Raw genomic sequence first — 21,628 nt, 5'->3', positions numbered from 1 at the left:
CTCAGGTCATGATCTTGCCATTCATGAGTTTGAACCCCGCATCAGGCTTGCTGCTGTCACCCTGTCAGTGCAGACCCCACTTCGGATTCTCTCTCCCACTCTCTTTCTGCCCCTCCCCCACTCATGCACGCACACACTCAAAAAATAAATAAAACATTAAAAAAATACATTTGTAAAATGATAAAGTAACCCAGAACATAATTAAAAATTGTGTATTTAAAAAGAACTTATGGCTTTATCCTGCTGTTTTTCATCTATCTTATATATTTTTAAGAAAACAAATCTAATATTCTAGAATAATTGTTACATTGGTGTTGGAATTAGACTGGTTTCTATTAGGAGTGTGGTGCGAAATATAAGTAAAAAGCAACAACCTTTTCTAGTGGTGGTTCCCTACTCATTTTCTACTCCACATTTGGGGGGGGGGTGCGGAAATGACAAACAGTGGAATGTGAAGGGGTTGGAAAACATCACCCTGGCATGGTGAAGTGAGCTGTTGGGGGAGCTGGTTTGGAGTTCATGGTTTGGTGATCTCTTTGGGGGTCTATTATTGGTATTGCTTTGTAAGTTGTTCAGTCTGTTGAATCCATTACGGTCTCTGTAAAAATGCAAAGAAAGCTGAAAATGTTTCTACATTCACTGGTGAAATGGTGACTTAAAGAGACAATTTCTCTTTTGTGCTTTTGCACAGGCCTTTTCTGTCACCTTTCTTCCCTCACCTCATTGACTCACTCTTCCTGGTTTCTAATAAAGAGTTAGCCAATTAGAGTTTAAGCATTAAAGGCCTTAACTTGACTCAGCATTATTTGCAATTTTAATTAGCAGTGTGCTGTAGAAGAAAAGACTGTGGTCTGCCCTGTTGACAAAGAGAAGGTAGGATAAGGGAGGGAGATAATAGTCTATTTTAGGGTAAGTATGAGATCAAGGCATGGTCTAGTTTGTCCTTTGATAGTTGGTGAGAAAAAGGATTAACAGTCAAATTTACCATTGTTAATTGGTTAACTGAGACTGCAAATTTCCTGTGAAACTATGAAATCACTTTCATTCTTTCAGAGGTATAAGTTGGAATGTGAATGGCTTTGATTTAATTTACTTCTAAGACATAAAAATTTGTTTAGATTTTAAGAAGAAACAGTAACTAATTGTAATCACGACCTCACCATTTTATAGTGTAAATGTATGTTTTGTGTGAGTTTTACAGGTTTCTCCAAAGGGAGGGTAGTTTGGCTGCACAGATCACATGCTCTCAAGGAATCTCAAGAAACATTCAGATACAGTGAATCAAATGTGTTCAGCCACATCTCTGTTAAATCCTTAGAGTGACTGTAGCTGACCCTCTCAGGCTCACTTGGATTCCCCAGGGAAGAGAGCTTTGAACTCTTGAATACCAGACGAGTCCCATGGGGGTTTTCCTTAATGGCCCAGACAAAAACTCTTGAGTATTTTGTGCCCTGGGTAGTTTGTACGGTAAGAATTGAGAAGAGTCTTTAACCTACTTGGTGGCACAATGTGAAATCTGATACTTTTAGAATCTACTGGTAACTCTGGGCTGGAAAAGTGATTGTACCTTTTTTTCCCCCTGCTAAATATACACGTATATTTTATTTCAAAAAACACATTATAGAAGTCTTAAATTTATATTTTACAATAAAAGATACCAATATATGCATTGTTTGTATAACTTCATGGACTGGAATTTGAATCAGTGCTATGTTGTGGTCACTATAGACCATCACACTGAACCACGATGCATAGTTATGATGTACCATATATTTTTTTGAGTTTAGTTATTTTGAGAGAGATTGAGAGTATGCGCTCGAGCTGGGGGTGGGGGTTGGCAGAGAAGAGGGAGAGAGAATCTCAAGTAGGCTCCGAGTGTTGTCAGCGAGGAGCCCCAACGCTGGGCTCGAATTCTCGTACTGTGAGACATAACTGAGCTGAAATCAAGAGTCAGATGCTCACCGACTGAGCCACCCAGGTACCTTTTTTTTTTTTTAATTTTTATTTTTTTTAGTACCTTATTTTTTAAGACAATTTCACACCCATCTCATTTGGGTCTTCTCTTCTGACATCCTTGGGGTAGGAAGAACAGTTTGTATTACTCTAATTTATAGGAATTAAGTCCAATAAATTTTCACATTGGTCTAAATAGTGCTGTCCAGTAGAAATATAATGCAAGACACATATGTAATTTAAAGTTTTCTGGTAGCCACTTTTAAAAGTAAAAAGAAAAAGTGAAATTCATTTGAATATATATTTTGTTCCTTTTTCTGGCTTGCCTTAAGCATATCTATGGATGTTACAGGGATGGTGGGATTTAGATGGAATTGGAGCTCTCGGGCTCCTGAGCCCTACCAGGTTGTACCTTGTTAGAAATATTTGAGTCCAGAGTTGTGAGACGATACAGTTCTTCGGAAAATATATATTTTGTTTAACTCAGTATATACAAAATAGTTCCATGTGATCAAATTAAACATTAATAAGATTAAAATTTTTTTTCTCACTAATTCTCTGAAATCTGGTTAGTATTTGGCCTACACATGTCTCAGTTTGCACCAGCCATGTCTGAAGTGCTCAGTAGCCGAATGTGGCTAGCAGCTATCCTGGTGGTCAGCACACGTCTAGAATTTGAAGCTTTAGTTCCAGTCACCTTCTAACATAACTAGTCTAGGAACATCCTGCTAACTGAACAAACATGGGTGTAGTGTTCTTATGAGATAATTATGTTATTATTTGTATCCATAGTATTCTTATTGGTAACATGCTAGCTAACTTTCTTGAAATTATGAGAACAATTGTTACCCATGCACAAAACTATATTAGCTGCCCTTATTTGATTGCTATGTGCATTTACATCTTAGGTATGAGGCAGAAAAAACAAATACATGCACCAAAATCACATTTTTAACTTGCCTGTGAGGGCAATAAATGCATTTATGGTAAGGTGGAAAATAAGGACAGAATGGCCCCTGATGATGGTTGCTAGGGAAATTTGAATTCACTTTGGGATATTAGAAAGGAATTAATGCCAGTATTGAGGCAATCAAGTTAGACATGCTTACAACGGAGATGATTTTCTTATTGTAATGAACCCTTTTTTTCTTACCTTCAGGATTTTCCATAAGGAGATAATATTATTTACTCGTTTTGCTGTTATATCTATTTCTTTACTTTCTTACTTACTGTGAGCTCATCTTTTTAACACATTTCACCTGAGGGGTGTGTGTGTGTGTGTGTGTGTGTGTGTGTGTGTGTGTGTGTGTACTCACTTTTCCTGTTTCATGTTAATTAAAGGAAGGGAAGAGAGCCTGAGGTTTTTATGAGCAAGGAGGCAAAGGCAGATTTTTAACAACAGCATATTCTGTGAAGGTGATGAAAGTATTCACTATGGCAATGGATCTACTTTACCCATAAGGCAAAATATGCCGTTTGCGTTTGTTTTGCCAGAGAATTCTAAAATTAGAAAACATGGGGAAGGTAACATAGTTCGACAAAAGGCTTAGACTTAATTCTGATTGCAGTTGAGATTTGAATTTCTTGAGAGGAGTATTTGTGTGTGTGGAGAGGGTGGGGGGAGAGAGGGTGGGGAAGGGTTGGGTCACAATCCAAGACAGAAAATCTGTCTTGCGTGTTTACTTTCTTAATTTCCCCTGGCTTTTCTTTATAATTTACATTTTTCCTGGTCCTGGTTTATAATATATATCGAATATTTCTTATTCAGAACTTCAATTCTTATGGAAGACATTTGGGGGTAAATAGATTATAATGTGTACATGTGGGTGAGGTTTTGTGCCAGATGCTTCAGAAGATGTGAAGAAGACACCATTCTGATACTGTAGGAAGGCTTCAGTTCAGAGAAGCGAGTCAGGCACTTACTCCCCAGCTCTGATTCTCAGCAGAGGAGGATGGGGATCAGAGTAGAAATGCTACGTGATATAAAAATGTATGGTTTTCTGGTTATTCTCTTTGGGCCCCACTGGCTTCTCCACACTGCTTTCCCCTCCTTCGACCTTGTGTCCTAGCCCTTCAACCTTGAGACTCCTGCCCTCTCCTTACACCAAACTTCTGGTTGCTTCTTCACAATGACTGAGAAATGCCTTACCTCATACTCCTGTCCTGCCCCCATCACAGCATTACGTTTCATTTTTACAGTTCGTTCTTCCACCATTCTTACATAGCAGTTCCTTGACCTCTCAAATACAGTGATTTTCTCTCTAGTTTACTTAGGTAGCCCTCTCTTTACACTTTTTCCTCTGAAATCTTGAACTCTGTGGTCATTGGCACCTAGAGCTTTCCTGAAATTCTGTCATACCTTCTTGCTATCAGTGAGATCTTCAGGCCTTTAACCACCCTCTACCCCACTTCTGGTTACTTTAAAACAAGAATTTCTTTAATAATCCAGGGTCCCCTGGTCAGACCTCAGTTCTCATCTCTGATATGGATTGATCTTCCAGGCCAGTTTCTTTGGTCCTGCTTATGGACTGTGATGCTCAGCTGTGTACATTGGAGAGACTTTATTGTCCACTTTGGCTAGACTTTTTTTTTTTTTTTTTAATATATAAAGTCCATTTATAAAGCAGTGGGATGTGATTTTTTTTAACAAAAACAAAATAAAAGTAACTTTTGTCTCTAACTCATTCAGCTCTTTTAAAATGTCTTTAAAAGTAAACCTTTTAGGGTTGTCTGTCTCAGTTGGTAGAACATGCAACTCTTAATCTTGGGGTCATGAGTTTGAACCTCATGTTGGGTAGAGTTTACCTAAATTTTAAAAATTAAAGAAGAAAAGTAAACCTTTTATCTCAAGTATGTCATTTATGCATAGAGAAGCACAAAGTTTAGAGCATTATTTACAGGTGTACAGGTGAGAGCATTATCACGAAACAGAAACATCCGTATAATTCTTACCCTGAGTAGGAAATAGAATATAACCCTCATTTCTCATTTCGCAACAACTCTTCCCTGACCACACATCATACTCCACTACTTTCTTTCTACCCTTGAGAGCCAAGTTCCTCAAAACAGTGTCATTTCTGTCTACTGACATATCTCAAGTCCCCGGCCTTTTCCAGTCACTTCTTCACTCTCTTCTGATTTCTAACAGTGTAGGTTAGTATTAACACTTTATAGAAATGGAATTATACAATATATGTTTTGTGGGGGTTTTTTTGGTGTAACTTTCACTTATGTTTGTAAGATCATTCATTTTTTGTAGCTGTAGACTGTTTGCATTGCTACATGGTATTCTATTGTGTGGCGATATCACAATTGACTTACCCATTTTACTGTGGCTGGACATTTTTTTCCAATTTTTTGCTATTGCGAAAAATGCTGCTGTGACTTTCTCATTCATATGTTTCAGTGCACATTTGCACACATTTCTCTACCTGTGAATGTTGTTTCTGTGGTCCCATAGATAATAATACCTGTGTTTAGCTTTAGTTGAAACGGCTGCACAGTTTTCCAGAGTTAATCGTGCAGGTTGACACTCCCACCAATAGAGTGTGCGAGTTTCCATTGTTCCATGTCCCCATCAAAGCCTTTTATCATTTTGGCTCTTCTGGGGGGTGCATATTGCTACATCCCTTTTTTTTATTATTATTTTATGTTTATTTATTTTTGAGACAGAGAGAGACAGAACATGAGCAGGGAAGGGGCAGAGAGAGAGGGAGACACAGAATCCGAAGCAGGCTCCAGGCTCTGAGCTGTCAGCACAGAGCCTGACGCCAGGCTCGAACTTGTCAACTGCGAGATTAGGACCTGGGCTGAAGTCAGACGCTCAACAGACTGAGCCACCCAGACGCCCCAGTGCCACATCATTTTTAGAAAACATTTTAATTACGGAAATTTTCAAATCCATAAAACTAGAGAAAAGGGTATGGTAAGGTCAGTATGTAGATCTTTGCTCAGCTTCATCGACTATGAGCTTGTATCATTTGGACTCGTGGTACCATTCTGCAGTCTCTCACTTCTTTCCCCATTCCTTTCACAGGTATTTCAGAACTTGAACCTGCCTTCCAAAACCCTCTGCCCACATTTTTTTCTGCCTCTTTTATTCTAAGTAAATGCTGTTTGCCTCCTTTGTCACAGAGGAAATAGAGGCTATCAGGTACAAATTCCCTTAATTTCTTGTACCTTACTGAATAAGCTTATCCATAATTGTACTGTCCTCTTAACTCCTTCCCTCCATTCTTATTTAAAGGTTGTCTTATTTCTTATTTTCTAGGCATAATTCTTTCTGGGGTCTTGATCCTTCAGTTTCTGAGGGTTCTGCTCTGTGTATTTTTAAGCCTCTTTCATTCTATTTGCTCTTTCCTTTTGACTTAGATAAACATGCTCTACATTTCCCATTTCACAACAACCCTTCATTGACCACACATCATACTCTGCCACTTTCTTCCTACCCTTGAGAGCCAGTTCCTTAAAACAGTAGCCTTCTACTTCTGTGTCTAGTCACACATCTCAACCTTTGTAGTTAGCTGTTTTCCACTGTAACTGCCCAAAGCCATCACTAAATCAGATTTGGCCTAGGTCACCAGTGATGTTCTTTTTGTCAAACCTAGTGGATACATTTCAGTGTCATTTATTTACAAAACAGATTTTAAGTTCTTCCTGTATGGAAGGCACTGCTAAGTGTGAGTGATAAAAGATTAAAAAGTACCTTCCCTGGGGCTCCTGGGTGGCTCAGTCCGTTAAGTGTCCGACCTCGGCTCAGGTCATGATCTCGCGGTCCGCAAGTTCAAGCCCCGCGTCGGGCTCTGTGCTGACAGCTCAGAGCCTGGAGCCTGTTTCAGATTCTGTGTCTCCCTCTCTCTGACCCTCCCCCGTTCATGCTCTGTCTCTCTCTGTCTCAAAAATAAATAAACATTAAAAAAAAATTTAAAAAGTACCTTCCCAACACTACAGGAGTTTATGTCCTAGAAGTGACATAATGTTATAGGATGACAGTGAATTGTCATATTAGATGTTGTTTATTAAAAGATGATAGCATGTTGCGCTAGAGCTGTTCTAAAAGCTTTACATACATTCTTTTATTTAATTCCTACAATGAAGTAGGCATTATTACTATTGATTGTCATTTTATTTTTGAAAAAATTTTTAATGTTTATTTTTTGGGAGAGAAAGAGACAAGAGTATGATGAGCAGGGGAGGGGCAGAGAGAGAGGGAGACACAGAATCCAAAGCAGGCTCCCGGCTCTGAGCTGTCAGCACAGAGCCTGATGCAGGCCTCAAACTCACGAACCATGAGATCATGGCCTGAGCCCAAGTTGGATACTTAACTGACTGAGTCACCCAGGCGCCCGTATTGATTCCCATTGTAAGAGAGAAACACACGGACTTAAAAATGCTAGAAACTTACCATTTAGTAAGCTTAATATGAATTTGAACCCAAATCTTACTTTGGAGCCAGTGCTATTAATGGACAGAACTGTTTCCATAATTCAGTATGCAAATGTTTCAGAAATGTCTGTGCATTTAAGTGAGCTCAGAACTACTTCTTACTTACTACCTTTGAGTTGCAGAAGAAGGAGAGGAGATGGATGTCAGGGGAAGACTTCTTGTTGGTTGATTGATTATCTAAAATTAGGACATATTTAGATCTGAAGTAGACATTTTGGTTCAGTATCCTTAATTTATGTTTAAACCCTAAAGAAGCAACAACATGTTCAAAATGATAATGGGTTTCTTGTTATTGTTACTGTTTTGTGACAAATGACAACAGATTCCTAGTCTGGTATTTATTTCCTTGTTAAAAAAAAGGTTCACCCAGGGGTGCCTGGCTGGCTCAGTTGGTAGAGCATGAAACTCTTGATCTCATGGTTTTGAGTTCAAGCCCCACGTTGGATGTAGAGATAAGTTTAAAATCTTTTGTTTTAAACAATTTTTAAAGTTTATTTATTTTGAGAGAGAGAGAGGAGCCAGGCACACATGTGTGCGTGAGAGCAGTTGAAGTGGCAGAGAGACGGAAAAAGAATCCCAAGCAGGTTCTGTGCTGTCAGTGCTGAGCCAGACATGGGGCTCTATCCCACGAACTGTGACATTATGACCTGAACTGAAATCAAGAGCCAGCCGCTTAAGAAACTGAGTCACTTAGAAATTTTGTATAGCAGAGGAAAGTGTGAACTTCAAACTCTCCTCCACCATAGTGATTGGAGTGGGGTCTAAAACCTACTCTTGTAGTTCATACTGAATTTTAAAACAAGATGTCTGTGTTCAAGGGTGTTTACTGGTGGACTTCAACTCAACAGGATAAGTGTGGGAACATCTTGCTCCCCGTAGTAGCCCAGACACCTCTCAGGGTCTTGATTTCTTCACTGTAAAATGGGGATAATAGTAGTACCTCCTTCAAAGAGAATTTAAAGAGTTAATACGTATACACCTTTTTAAAAAAATATGTATACACTTTTGAAGAGTGCCTGACACATAATCTCAGTCACTGTTAGTTATTGTTTATTGTTAAGGTAAGGATTTCCCCATTTCCATCTCTGTTTATTTCCTGGGTACTTTTTATTTCTCCTTGGGAGTGGGGAGCTGAAAATTTATATTTAAAAAACTGCATAGAAAAGCATGTAAGTATACTCAGTGTCATTTTTCATTCTTAATTAACTTATCTGACCATCAGTATTATTTTCTTAGCTCTAAGTACAATTAACATACTGTACTGGGTAGCTCATATAGGAATTAAACAATTAAAACCGGTAGACAGCCAAGAGCATAATTTCTACGTTCCTGTAAGTGTTTTCTTCTCTCCTCCGGCAATATTGAAAGGCCTAGTTGGAGCAGTTAACTGATATTAACATATTTTAAATGTCTTTTTTTTTCCCCCCCTAGACACACTCACTATGTAGGTGACTTTTAAAAATTGCTAATTCTGAGGTGCCTGGGTGGTTCAGTAAGTTAAGCATCTGACTCTTGATTTCAGCTCAGGTCATGATCTCACGGTTCAGTTTGTGAGTTCAAGCCCCATGTTGGGCTCTGCACTGACAACAGCACAGAGCCTGCTTGAGATTCTCTCTCTCCCTCTCTCTGCCCCTCTGCTGCTCATGTGTGTTCTCTCTCTCTCTCTCTCTCTCTCTCTCTCTGTCCCTCCCTCCCTCTCCCTCTCCCTCTCATCCTCTCAAAATAAGTAAATAAACTTAAAAAAAAAATTGCTAATCCCCAACTTCCTCGTGAGAAGGAAAGTTGCCATAGGTTGAAGGTAGGATCAAGGAAATGATTTAAGACTACAGCAGTTGCATTAAAAAAAAAAAACAGTTTATTTATTTATTTAAAAAATTTTTTCAGTAAACTAGTACCCCCAATATGAGGCTGAAACTCATGAGCCTGAGATCAAGAGTCACATGCTCTGCTGATTGAGCCAGCCAGGTGTTCTAGGAGTTGCATTTTTGCACAGTTTGGAATATCTTAGTGAGTTGGTTGCTAACACAGGCATCTGTAGTATTTGTCATCAGACACACACAACAGAATTATACTTGTCCTGATATATATCCTGATATACTTGTCCTGATATACTTGTCCTTAAGGTATGTCCCTTAAACATACCAGTTCCTGATTTACCCAGTTTATTTCTTAACGTTAAAATAGTAACCCTTGGGGCACCTGGGTGACTCAGTCGGTTAAGCATCTCTTGATTTTGGCTCAGGTCATGATCTCACGGTTTGTGGGTTTGGACTCCATATCCAAATCCACGCTTGTCAGAATCTATTTCTTGGGATTCTTTTTCTCTCCTTCACTTTCTGCATGCACCCTCCCTCCCCCCTGCTTGCGTGTACACGCATATGAATGCATATGCTCTCTCTCAAAAATAAATAAATACATTTAAAAAAAATAGTAACCGTTACGACATTTTTTGACATTTCTCATAAAAGTCAATATCAGGTGAATTACTTACGGCAATTGATGTTAAGGTCATCATAATGTACCTCTTTCCATGAACTCAAAGAAATCTGCAAGACTTTTGGAATGTAAATTTAAATTCTTCCCCCCCCCCCCCAGTTTTCCCCCTTTTTTGTTAAGATTTTTGGAATGACTCTAGATATTTTGAAAGGCCATGCATCAATATTTAGTGTTTTTTCTTTTTGCTTCATGTTGTTCTAAAGATGGTTGAAAAATAAGACTCTTCTTTAGCTGCAGTTGTGATTTTAGAATATTTACAAATAAAAGTTTTTCTCAATGTCTGATTTCTCTCATGTTAACATATACTATATGTAAAGTTGCATACGTGTTAATTTCTTATCAGGTTTACTAACATTTCTTGTAATGTTAGTATTAAAGAAAGCATCAGGGGGCACCTGGGTGGCTCCGTCGGTAAAGTATCTGACTTCGGCTCAGGTCATGATCTCATGGTTCATGAGTTCAAGCCCCACATCAGGCTCTGTGCTGACGGGTCAGAGCCTGGAGCTTGCTTCCGATTCTGTGTCTTCCTCTCTCTCTGCCCCTCCCCTCCTTATGCTCTCTCTCTCTCAAGAATAAATAAACATTGAAAAAAAATTTAAAAAAAAAATCAGCCTTTGCTCCCATCAGAACATGACCAGGTTTGTTCAGCTTTTTCGCAGCTGTATCTTCTGTGTAGGGGTCATTCTGTTCCTTTGATTTCCTGGATACATGGTTTCCCATGGCCCCCCTTCCCATGCTTTTCCCATAAGGACTGATGGTCTTGTCTCCCATTAGTCACCTTTCCTCTTTCAAGCAGCTCCTTCACCTTCCCTCTGATCTGACCTTCGCTCTCTGCTTGAAGTTCAGCAGTTTTGCCCAATGTCAAGTCTGGGGGGTTATTTTTTATTATTAATTTTTTAATTTTTTTTATAGTTTATGTATTTTGAGAGAGAGAGAACGAGAGAGAGAACGTGCAAATAAGATCTGAGGACTGAGATCACGACCTGAGCTGAAATCAAGAGTCAGATCTTAACCAACTGAGTGACCCAGGTGCCCCAAGTCTGGGGGTTTATTAAATTAGTCTTGGGACATACCCTCCAGAGATGAAGCCCCGAGACACTGTCAACTGAGTGAAAATATGTGTTTAAGGATGGGGCCGTATAAACAGTGTCAACAATAGAGGAACACATTGTGTAATGTAGAGGAGGGGGCAGTTCCCACTGTGAGGAACAGAGAGGAGGGAACAAGTTAGAGGTACTTTGATAAGTGGCTAGAGATGCTCTGAGTGGGAGAAGGTGGAGCAGGGAGAAAGTGGGCAGCATGTACAAACACAGTGCTCCACAAATATGGACTTTCTTATCTTTCTGTCCTCAGTACTTCCACTGATTTCTTTGATTTCCTATGTATGATTAGCCCCAGACACTTTGACAGTTATAGTTCCATCTTTAATAAAGGAAGCTCTTAACTGATTTCCACCTTTTAGTCATATTACAACTTAAGTTTTCTCCACTATTTTGAAATAGACCATCTTTTATTTCTGGTAGATCCATTCTGTTTTCCTTCTGGTGTGAAGGTGCTTGTGTTTGTGGGTCGTGTTGTATTTTTTCTTTTCTTCTTTCTTGCTTTGGTCTTTAAAATCAAATGTAGGGTGCCTGGGTGGCTCAGTCGGTTAAGCAAACCGACTCTTGGTTTCTACTCAGGTTGTAATTTCGTGGTTTGTGAATTCGAGCCCTGTGTTGGGCTCTGCAGCTGGCACTGTGGAGCCTGCTCGGGATTCTCCCCATGCTCCCCCTTCTGCCCCTCCCCTGCTCATGCTATCTCTGTCTCTCTCAAAATAAATAAATAAACTTAAAAAAAAATAAACTGTGAAATGTTCACTGGGGGTACAGGGTAGGAAGCACACAGTAAAGCAACTTCAGTAAAGCAGGAAAAGTGCTTATGATGGAGGACTTATCAGTTGCCCAAGATGTACATAGAGGACATCTAATTCAATCCATGTTTGGGCACAAGGAATGCTTCCTAGAAGAAGTGCCTGGACTCAGACATGATCTTTAAAATCCCGGTCCATATGCCATCACTGGTCAGACTTCACGTTTAATATCTTGTTGATATACATAAAGACATGAAAAATATGTTTGAAGCTGTTCTCTTTGTTTCCCAAGTGATAGAAAAACCGAAAGCCTTCCTTCATTCAGCAAATTTGTTAAAAGCTAGCTTGTGGTTTTCTTACCTAATACAGTTAAATTTGTGTCTTTTCTTTAATAGCTTTTGTGTTCTCCATTTTTAAGACTTTATCCACTCAACATTATTGAAAATCCCTATGTTTACTTCTTTCTCTCTTTTTTAAAAAATCAACCATAAGGTTTCATTGAGCGCTTTTCATTTGCCTATGATTTTAAGATTGTGATAAGGAAAAGATCGCTGAAGACCATCCAGGTTAATGTGTAGCTTAAATTTGAAGAAGTCAGTTAAAGAAATGAAAGCAGAAGGGAAGCAAAAATGAGATAAAAACAGAGAGGGAGACAAACCATAAAAGACTCTTAAATACGGAGAACAGACTGAGAGTTCCTGGAGGGCTGTTGGGTGGGGGGGATGAGCTAAATGGGCAAGGGGCATAAAGGAGGGCACTTGTTGGGATGAGCACTGGGTGCTATGTAAGTGTTCTATTCCTGTAATCATTATTACACTGTATGTTAACTAACTTGGATTTAAATTAAAAAAAAAAAAAGAGAAATCAAAGTAGGTCATCAGTTCAAAATGTTGCCTTCCAGCTAGAGGAATGGAGTCTTCCATTATCTCCAGTTCTACTCCATTCTTAGGGTAGCAGCAATTCTAATGTTTGGTAGGAGATGACCACATCAAGGCTAGAAAAATACTTGGGTGAGCTGGTGTCATTTTGATGCTGCAGTAGAAGGCAGACCGGGCAGAAGAGAAGCACTGAAGATTCAAATGATTTGAAGTCTGGAGGTTAAAAAAAAAAGCAAGCAGAAAACCAGGAGATGTTATTTTAGTCACTGCCAAAAATGGGTTGTGATTCAGTTTGTTTACTTATATAATCCAGTGCTGAGCACTTATTCACTGGATTCAGCGAATACTTGTGGTTGATAATGTTCTTCTATGCATTTAATCACAATATAAGTTTGAATAACATCATAAGATTTGTTATTTGATTTAGTTTTCAGACCATGTTTGAACATGCAAGTAGTTTGTAAGTTAAATTATCACTCAATTTGCTGCATAAATAGAATTGGGCAGCACATATTAGGAAAGAATCCCCGGAGACACGGCATGGGACCAAGTGTCTGCCTTTTGTCTTGTATTAATTTGTGACTGTTGCATACTTCAACACTTGAAAAACTATGCCTCTGTGCAAAGAGGACCCTTCAATGTTGCTAGGAAACCCAATAACCGTTTTGTACAATCTTGAGATTTTAATTCATTTCTAGTGCAACACATTGAAGAGCAGTTGAATGCTTTAAGCATTTTTTTGGAAAAAAAATACTAAAAGCCATTTAAAGAGCTGTTTAAAAAAGTTTTTTAGCAGCATACACATTAAGAGAATGTCAGTGTAAAGCAGAAATGGGCAATCACCCTTCTTAAAATCTCAGTTTTGAAACAATAACTGCTGTTAAGAGTTTGGTATATATCTTTCCAGATCATTTTAATACACATGTAACTGTTTCCTGAGGTAGTCTTTTAAGATAAAAATAATTTTTATGTGTCAAACAAGAGAATGAAAGATACTGTCATGAAAAACTAAGTTGCATTTTATTCTAATGACTGTGCAATAGAAGTACAGAGTATGGTTAGGAGGACTTGAACATTATACACATTTAGAATGTTTGATGTCATTGAACTTTGTTACTTTTTTTTTTTAAGTTTACTTTTGAGAGAGAGCTTGAGTGAGTGTGGGAGGGACAGAGAGAGGGAGAGAGTAACTCTTTTTTTATTATTTTTATAAAATAAAAACTCTAAAAGCACTGAATAACCTGAAAGTTTAATAATTAATACCAAAACTTCACTCTCTTATATATTGTTCCTTCCATATTTTTGGGCTACGTCTTGATTCATTTTGGAATGGAATTTTCATTCTGGAGTACACTTAGCTTGTTCTTATCTTAATACATAAAGTATTAATATCCAGACAAATTAAGTGCAGGTAACAAGTTATAGTAGCTATGGAAAGATCTTCAAGTAACAGGAACAATTTATGGGGGATTTAGTACTCTTTTTCAACCTTTATAAAATTGATCAAATTTATAATCCGTTCTTTTTCTACTAGCGTGCAAGGAACTACAACAGAAGATAGGGGTATCCACAATTTCTTTTAACTGTTTTGGAGCCTAATGATTTAAATTGGGACATGAGTTTTTAGAATTCACTTAATACAACGTATTATGGGAAGAAGATAAGCTCATCAACATCTAGAGCATATGACAAAAACCGTGGAGACTATCTAAATCAACTTTGCAAGAAAGCTTATAAAGGAAAAAAACCCTTGCATAGTATGTGCTAAGTGCCAATTGGATAATAAAGAGAGCAGAAAGTAAAGTACTGTGAATATGCATACAAAGACAGAAAAATCAGTGTAGGTTGAAGGTAGGAGAATGAATGTCTTAGTGAATGAGGTAGGAATGGAACTGAGTTTATTAGAAAAGGTAAACTGTGTATATTCAGAGGACTGAATATTAATTCAAGAGAAGCACTTGAGATTATACATGCAAAAATCAAATAATTTTAAATAGAATGTGGGCACGAAATGGAGATTGAAATAGTAATGGGTCTTTTTTAGGATACTGAATAAAATAGTCCATTTGGGTTGAATCAGTGAGTTGGTTGCTGTGTAACAAACCAACCCAAACTCTAAAGGCTTAAAACAAAAACTGTGTGCGAGTTCACGATCCTGGGGGTCGTCATTTTAGGCTGTGCTGAGATAGGGAGTTCTAGGCTCACTCATAGGGCTGCAGACAACTGGTCTAGGTTGGGGCTGGGTTTTCTGGGTGTCTGCATGTTGAGTGGTTGCAGCTGTTGGTTGAAACCTCAGTTCTCTCCTGTGTGGTTTGGTCACTTAGTGGCAGGGGTCTGAGGGCAAGAGTGGGAGCAACAGGATCTTTTGAGACTTTGCCTTGGAACTCACACAGCAGCACTCTTTTGGTCAGAGTTAGGCCAGCCTCTGATTTAAGGGAGGGTAGAATACATGTCCAGTTTTAATATGCTTTTTGAGGAGTGCACTTAAATGTGATTAAAAGCTTAGGATGATGCTCGAATATAAATGGCTTGTGTGTTATCTTGCTTTTCTTTCATTCTCAATCTATTAGCTTTAACTTTATTAGCATTTTATTATAAGTGACAGATATGCATTAACCTTCTTTGAGGGATAATGGAAAGGATTTTGGGATGGCTAATAATTTAATTCTATATTTTGGCTTGGTCTGTTGGAATTTATTATTTGAAAAACAACATCAAAATCATCATTATGGAGAATTAGGACTCACATTTACTTACTTTTTTTTTTTTTTTTTTAAAGTAGGCTCCATGCCCAGCATGGAGCCCAGTGCTGGGCTTGAACTCATGACCCTGAGATCAAGACCTGAGCTGAGATCAAGAGTTGGATGCTTAACTGACTGAACTACCCAGCCACCCCTATTCTTAATTTTGCTCTAAAATGTTAATATGTTGGTCACAGCAGGGGAAAGAAAGGAGAGAGAGGCAGGTCTCATGTACCATACATAATCTTAGTGCTTAGGACCTCTTCCAGATCATCACTGAGCCCTGAAAGTCAGTGTTAGGTTATGGAGAGGACCAAATGTTATGATCATTTGAAACTCTGGTTCTGTATATGTTGATACTTGAAGTTTATATGCAAGAAAATGTTGGGTTATCAAAAGGAAAACAGATGTGACAAACTAGTGCTGTGCAAACTTTTATAGTGTAAGTAGTTTAAAAAAATAAGTTCTGTGTGATAGTTTATTTACATACTAAATTTGCATTTCATATCATATTGTTGGCTTTTTCAGACTTTGATCTTCTAAGACCTACCTAGTGAACAAACCTATTTTTATATGTGAGTTGATATGAACAAAATTGCTTTCCTCTTGACAAACAAAATGTGAATTTATTAAACTCAGTGTTTTTTTCTCTGATATTTATCAAGAAACTACCATTTTGCTTGTAGTTTACTTTTAACTTTTTTTTTTTTTTTTTGGCATGTAAGTGGTACGAGTTTTGCAGCAAAGAGGAGACTTTTTGTTCTGTTCTTACAAAGATACGGTGGGTTTAGGGGGTGCCTGGGTGGCTCAGTCGGTTAAGTGTCTGTCTTCAGCTCAGGTCATGATCTCAAGTTTCCTGAGTTCGAGCTCTGCATCAGGCTCCCACAGAACCTGCTTCAGATCCTCTGTCCCCATCTCTCTCTGCCTCTCCCCTGCTTCTGCACCTCTCTCTTTCAAAAATAAATAAACATTAAAAAAAAAAATCAGTGGGTTTAAGCCATTTCTTTTTAACAAACTCAGAAGAGTTTTGGAATTTTTGTTTGGGGTTTAGGACATCTTATTTTGGTTTTTACATACTTTTCAAATATTGCCATTAATGGTTATTAATTCTCTGTGACCTAAGTGGAAGTTTCATAGAATACAAATTCCAGAATAAGTTATGGAATTTTAAGATATCTTTTTAACAATAATAAGTATGACAGACATTTTTCAGAAGAGAAATAGGAAGAGAGAAACAGTAAGAAAAGTCTTCCAGATAATATTAAGGCCAAATATTTGGTAAATTAAAAAATACATAATTTTTTTTAAGTTTATTTATTTTGAGAGACAGAGAGTGGGGGAAGGGCAGAGAGAGAGAGGGAGAGAATCCCAGGCAGACTGTCAGTACGGAGCCCAACATGGGTCTTGATCTCACAAACCGTGAGATCATGACCTGAGCTGAAACCAAGAGTCGGATGCTTAACCAACTGAGCCAAATAAATAAATATTTATTTATTTATTTTGTGTAAGCTCTGTGCCCATTGTGGGGCTTGAACTCATAACCAGAGATTAAGAGCGCATGTTCTACTGACTGAGCCAGCCAGGCACCCCTAATTTAATAAAAATTTAGAATTGAAGAAGCCTTGGTGGAAAACATGTCAGAATTCATCAGCATGTGCCCCAGCAGCAAGAGTTCCCAGTGTGTCTGTGGCACTGTGACAAGTTTGAATTAATGTAGCCTGAGCTGGTATGATATCATTGACCTTTTAGAGGCTGTAGTTAAGTTTACTTTTAAAACATCTACTTGGATATAGAATACCCTCTACCAATAGAAACTTGTATTGCACATAATGTTGGGAGATTCACAGTGCCCTTAAAGGAAATTGTATCAAACGAGATGTTATTAATATTGGCATTCCATTTCTACAAGGCACAAGCTAAAAACTGGGCACCACTGTGTTTGGACCTCCTCACTCTGGTCCCAAATCACAGCCTGTTCTCTTGAACAGGTGGGGTATGCTGAGCATGCTACCAGCCTAACAGCAGATGCTTAGTCCATGTGCATGTTTCTTTCTCCAGATTTCACCAGAAGTTTAAGTATCACTACTCCTGATCAGATGATTGAAAAGGCCAAAGGGGAAACTGCTTATTTGCCCTGCAAATTTACCCTTAGTCCAGAAGACCAGGGACCACTGGACATCGAGTGGCTGTTATCACCGGCTGATAATCAGAAGGTGGATCAAGTGGTAAGTTTGCTAAGTGCTTGCTCACCCACCAGAAGTCTAGAACTTGTCTTAAGTGTCCATCACTATGCCGATCACATGGACGGGGGTGGGGATAGGGGGAGCTATGAGGAAAGCCCAGACTTCTCTCTCTTGTGATATGGGGGAGGAAAGCAGTCACTCTGGCAGAAAGTGAGGACACGTGTAATGGAGTGAAATGGATAACAAGTGGCCTAAGCTTTCTTAGAGAAAGCTTTAAGGAAGAAGAGGAACTTAGGAATGTTCTGAAATCTGGAGTTCGAAGTGTGAGCCACAGCATGGTGGGAGGAGGAGCGTATGGAGCAGGCATGATGCATGGCAGGAATATGCATAATGTGCCAGGGGACCACGAGGAAACTAGACTTTGTGAGGAATTGGATGGAATTCAGTTTTTTGTTTTTGTTCTTTTTAGAATTCAGTGTTGTTATTGTTGTTTTAATGTTTATTTTTTTGAGAGAGAGAGAGACAGAGCACAAGCAGGGGAGGGGCAGAGAGAGGGAGGCACAGAATGTGAAGCAGGCTGCAGGCTCTGAGCTATCAGCACAGAGCCCGACGTGCAGCTTGAACTCACAGACTGTGAGATCATGACCTGAGCCAAAGGCAGACCCTCAACTGACTGAGCCGCCAGGCACCCCTGGAATTCAGTTTTTAACACAAGGATTCTCTTACCTGTGTAAGGGTCACCGTGTGTAACAATGTAATGTAGGTACATATTATGACAGAGTCCGTTTTCTGTATTCTTCAAGTTAAATATCCTGTGTAATGAATTTCTTAGAAAGCAAAGCCTTCATACCAGAACAATTTATAAAATATCTAATTTTACATTAAAAAAATTAAATAGCAAAATATTGTTATAGAAGTTTTTCTTTAAAAAAATTTTTTTTAAAGTTTATTTTTGAGAGGGAGAAAGAGGAGACAGCGCAAGCGGGGGAGGGGCAGAGAGAGAGGGAGACACAGAATCTGAAGCAGGCACCAGGCTCCGAGCTGTGAGCACAGAGCTGGACGTGGGGCTCCAACTCATGGACTGCAAGATCCTGAGCTGAAGTCGGATACTTAATTAACTGAGCCACCCAGGCTCCCCTATAGAAGTTTTTTCTGATTATAAAGTATTAAGAGCCTAATGTAGAAAACCTAGAAATCCAGAAGTGGCACAAAGGAGGGAAATTGCCCAATAATCTAATTTCCAAATACATATATCACACTTTGCCTTTTAATGGTACCAAAATATTTCACCTAACTTAGGATGTTGCCTATTAGCTTTGTCTGACACATTTAATTTTATTTATTCTCTTAATTTTGTTTAAAGATTTTATTATTTTTTAAAAGTAATCTCTACCCCCAGCATGGGATTTAAACTCACAACCCCAAGATCAAGAGTTGTACACTCTACTGGGCAAGCCAGCCAGGCTCCCACTGACACATTTAATTCTTAAAAATAACATTTTATTAGACCAGGGAGAGAAAAATAAATGTAAATATTTAGAGGAATATAGTAACATACATTTGGAAGAGAAAATTTATTTTTATTTATGGTCCATCTAAAAGAAGGGGTTATTAAGCCATTTAACGACTGTATCAGTGCAGTGAAATACTTACTGTTTTTGGCAATTTCACGCAGGTTTCCCATGATGTATTTCTGAAGGAAAAAAATGAACGTCTTTCCCAGGTTGTGAATGACTAGGGCCACCCCCTCCAAGCACATATTTCTGCCCTGATTCTGCTACCGCAACTTCCTTCTATCTCCCTAAGCAAAACAGAGCCTAACTCATTTTGTCTGCTCAGCCCAGAAATCCTGCACCTCCCTGTCTTGCTCTGCTGTCTTTGTCTCTCCTTCCATGTCAGTGCCAGCACCCCGAACACAGGCTTCTTTCTACCTGAGGTTCTGTGTACTCCTCACACCCTAGCCAGTGCAGAGGCCATCTCCCCTTAGAGCCCATGACTGCTCCCCCAGTTCACATGAATGAATGGAAAGCATGGGTCTTCAGTGCTTCTGGCTTAGGACTCAGGTGTTAAGCTGTGTGACAAGGTACATCTAGGGACCAGGAAGCACAGTATTTTGTGAAAGGAGGACCCAAAGTCTTCTGTGCTGAGTGGGAGGCACAGCTTTGTCACCTACAGACTTTTGAGACAAGTATGAGACTAGAGACTGGGTTTAAGTGTCCATTTCTGGGTTTAGAAACCTGGCCTCTAACCTAAAACACAGTAAAATCAAACCAAAAGATAGGTAAAAGGGACAGGAAAAGATTGATGCAAAAGAGGATGCTGATAGAGAATTTCAGTTACATTATATGTTAGCTGAGCCATTATTTACTTCAGTTAAATTAGTAGTCACTATGGTGGGGGACTGGACTGGAGAAGTTATCATCCTTGTTTCTTGTATGATTTTAGTCTGCAAACAGTTACCATGTCCTGTGCACTTACTGTGTGCTGGGCAGTGTTGTATATACTTCAATTACATATACTTATTTAAGCCTTAAAACAACACCCTAAATGAGAATCATTATACATGTGAAGAAGAGGAAATGGATGTCCAGAAATTTGAAGGAACATGCCCAGGGGCACACAGCTAGCAACAGAGCTGTTGGGGTTTGAACTCAAGGTCTCTTTCACTCCTCTCTTGCGCTTTATTCTCCTTTGCACTATCCTGTACTGCCTCCCACATTTCATAAGGCTCTGTCCTCATGTGTGAAATAGGAACAAATACACATACCTCTCAGGATTGTGATAAGAATCCACTGAAATACTATATGCATAAGGATTTTGTAAGCTTAAAATGACACAAAAAAGTTAATAAAGTCAGTACCAAGTCAAATGGATCTGATTTGCATCTTAGCCGTGTGACTTTGCAAAAATTGATCTCTAAGAGCCACTGCTTTCCTCAGCTTCAAGGTTAAATGTGGACAGTGGCACCACCCTGGCAGAGTTGTGAAGAGGAATCAAAATTGCCTGGCAAATGTTAGTTTTTCATTTCATAACCACCCCTTGTAATATTGTTTTCATGGGAAAATACTAAGAGAGTTTACAAAATAACTAACGGTGAGGACACCTTGTCAGATGCTCCTTAAAGGCCTATTAAGGTGCGTTTGTAACAAAATACGAGGGATTGAGTGGAGTAGATTGAATAAGGGAGTCAGTTAAATGCAGAGGAAGATAGGACAGCCTCATGAGTTTACAGTGTTGCTATTGACAAGTCAGTGTGAAAAGTAGATGCAGCAAGGACAGTGATGGTTTGTGTTTATAGAGAAAGCAGCTGTGGACCTTTCAGTTGTTGCTTTTACTTACTTAACAAACTGATACTGAGTGCTTCCTAGATGCAGACATTTAATATATAAGTTAAAACATCTAGTGGGTAAGGTAGTGGGCTTAGCATGGCTGTTGCACAGGGGAGGTGATAATACAGAAAAGAATCCAAATCCCTGCCATCAAGAAATTCCTACAGATGACACTATTTCTGATTATACTGCCCATAGTTAACATCTCAGATAAAAGTTACCTGCTGGATATGGACTATAGTCATGTTCTCTGATTATTATTTGAGTTTGATGCCAAAGTGTGTGACCATATTCAAGGATCAGTTGCTTTCTGTTTTCTTTTTTAAGGTTTTTAAAAATTTTTTAACGTAAATTTATTTTTGAGAGACAGAGTGTGAGCTGGAGAGATAGGGAGAGAGAGGGAGACACTGAATTCGAAGCAGGTTCCAGGCTCTGAGCTGTCAGCACAGAGCCCAACGTGGGGCTTGAACTCAGACGGTGAGATCATGACCTGAGTCAAAGTTGGACGTTTAACTGTTCTAAGTGATCTCTACACCCACCATGGGGCTCGAACTTCCAACCCGGAGGTCAAAAGTCACATGCTCCACTGACTGAGCCAGCCAGGCACCCCGTGATCTGTTTTTTAAATCTGTGATTTGAGTAATTGTAGGTTTCCTGATAATACTGTGGTTTTATTTTTATTTTTTTTTGATCTACAGAAAGTACCGTGGCATATCCAGAACTCCTGTAATGAGACAGAGGGTTGGTTTGCTTG

The 21,628-nt window shown here is 38.9% G+C and overlaps 1 protein-coding gene across 4 annotated transcripts in view; it reads left to right on the top strand.

Moving 5' to 3' along the window:
- Positions 1-21,628, top strand: part of CXADR (CXADR Ig-like cell adhesion molecule) — a 56,028-nt gene that overhangs the window by 6,242 nt on the left and 28,158 nt on the right. For 3 of the 4 annotated variants that reach the window (XM_019839492.2, XM_011285859.3, XM_019839491.2), the window contains exon 2: positions 17,421-17,587. In XM_019839492.2, coding sequence (XP_019695051.2) covers positions 17,421-17,587 — 167 coding nt within the window. Of the gene's footprint in view, positions 1-5,989; positions 6,107-17,420; positions 17,588-21,628 lie in introns of all 4 variants that reach the window. The other variant, XM_045036716.1, reaches the window with a different exon arrangement.

The sequence above is a fragment of the Felis catus genome, chromosome C2, assembly GCF_018350175.1.
Source record: "Felis catus isolate Fca126 chromosome C2, F.catus_Fca126_mat1.0, whole genome shotgun sequence".
Classification (NCBI taxonomy): Eukaryota; Metazoa; Chordata; class Mammalia; order Carnivora; family Felidae; genus Felis; species Felis catus.
Note: the sequence above shows the minus strand (reverse complement) of the source record. Positions and strands in the feature narration are given on the sequence as shown.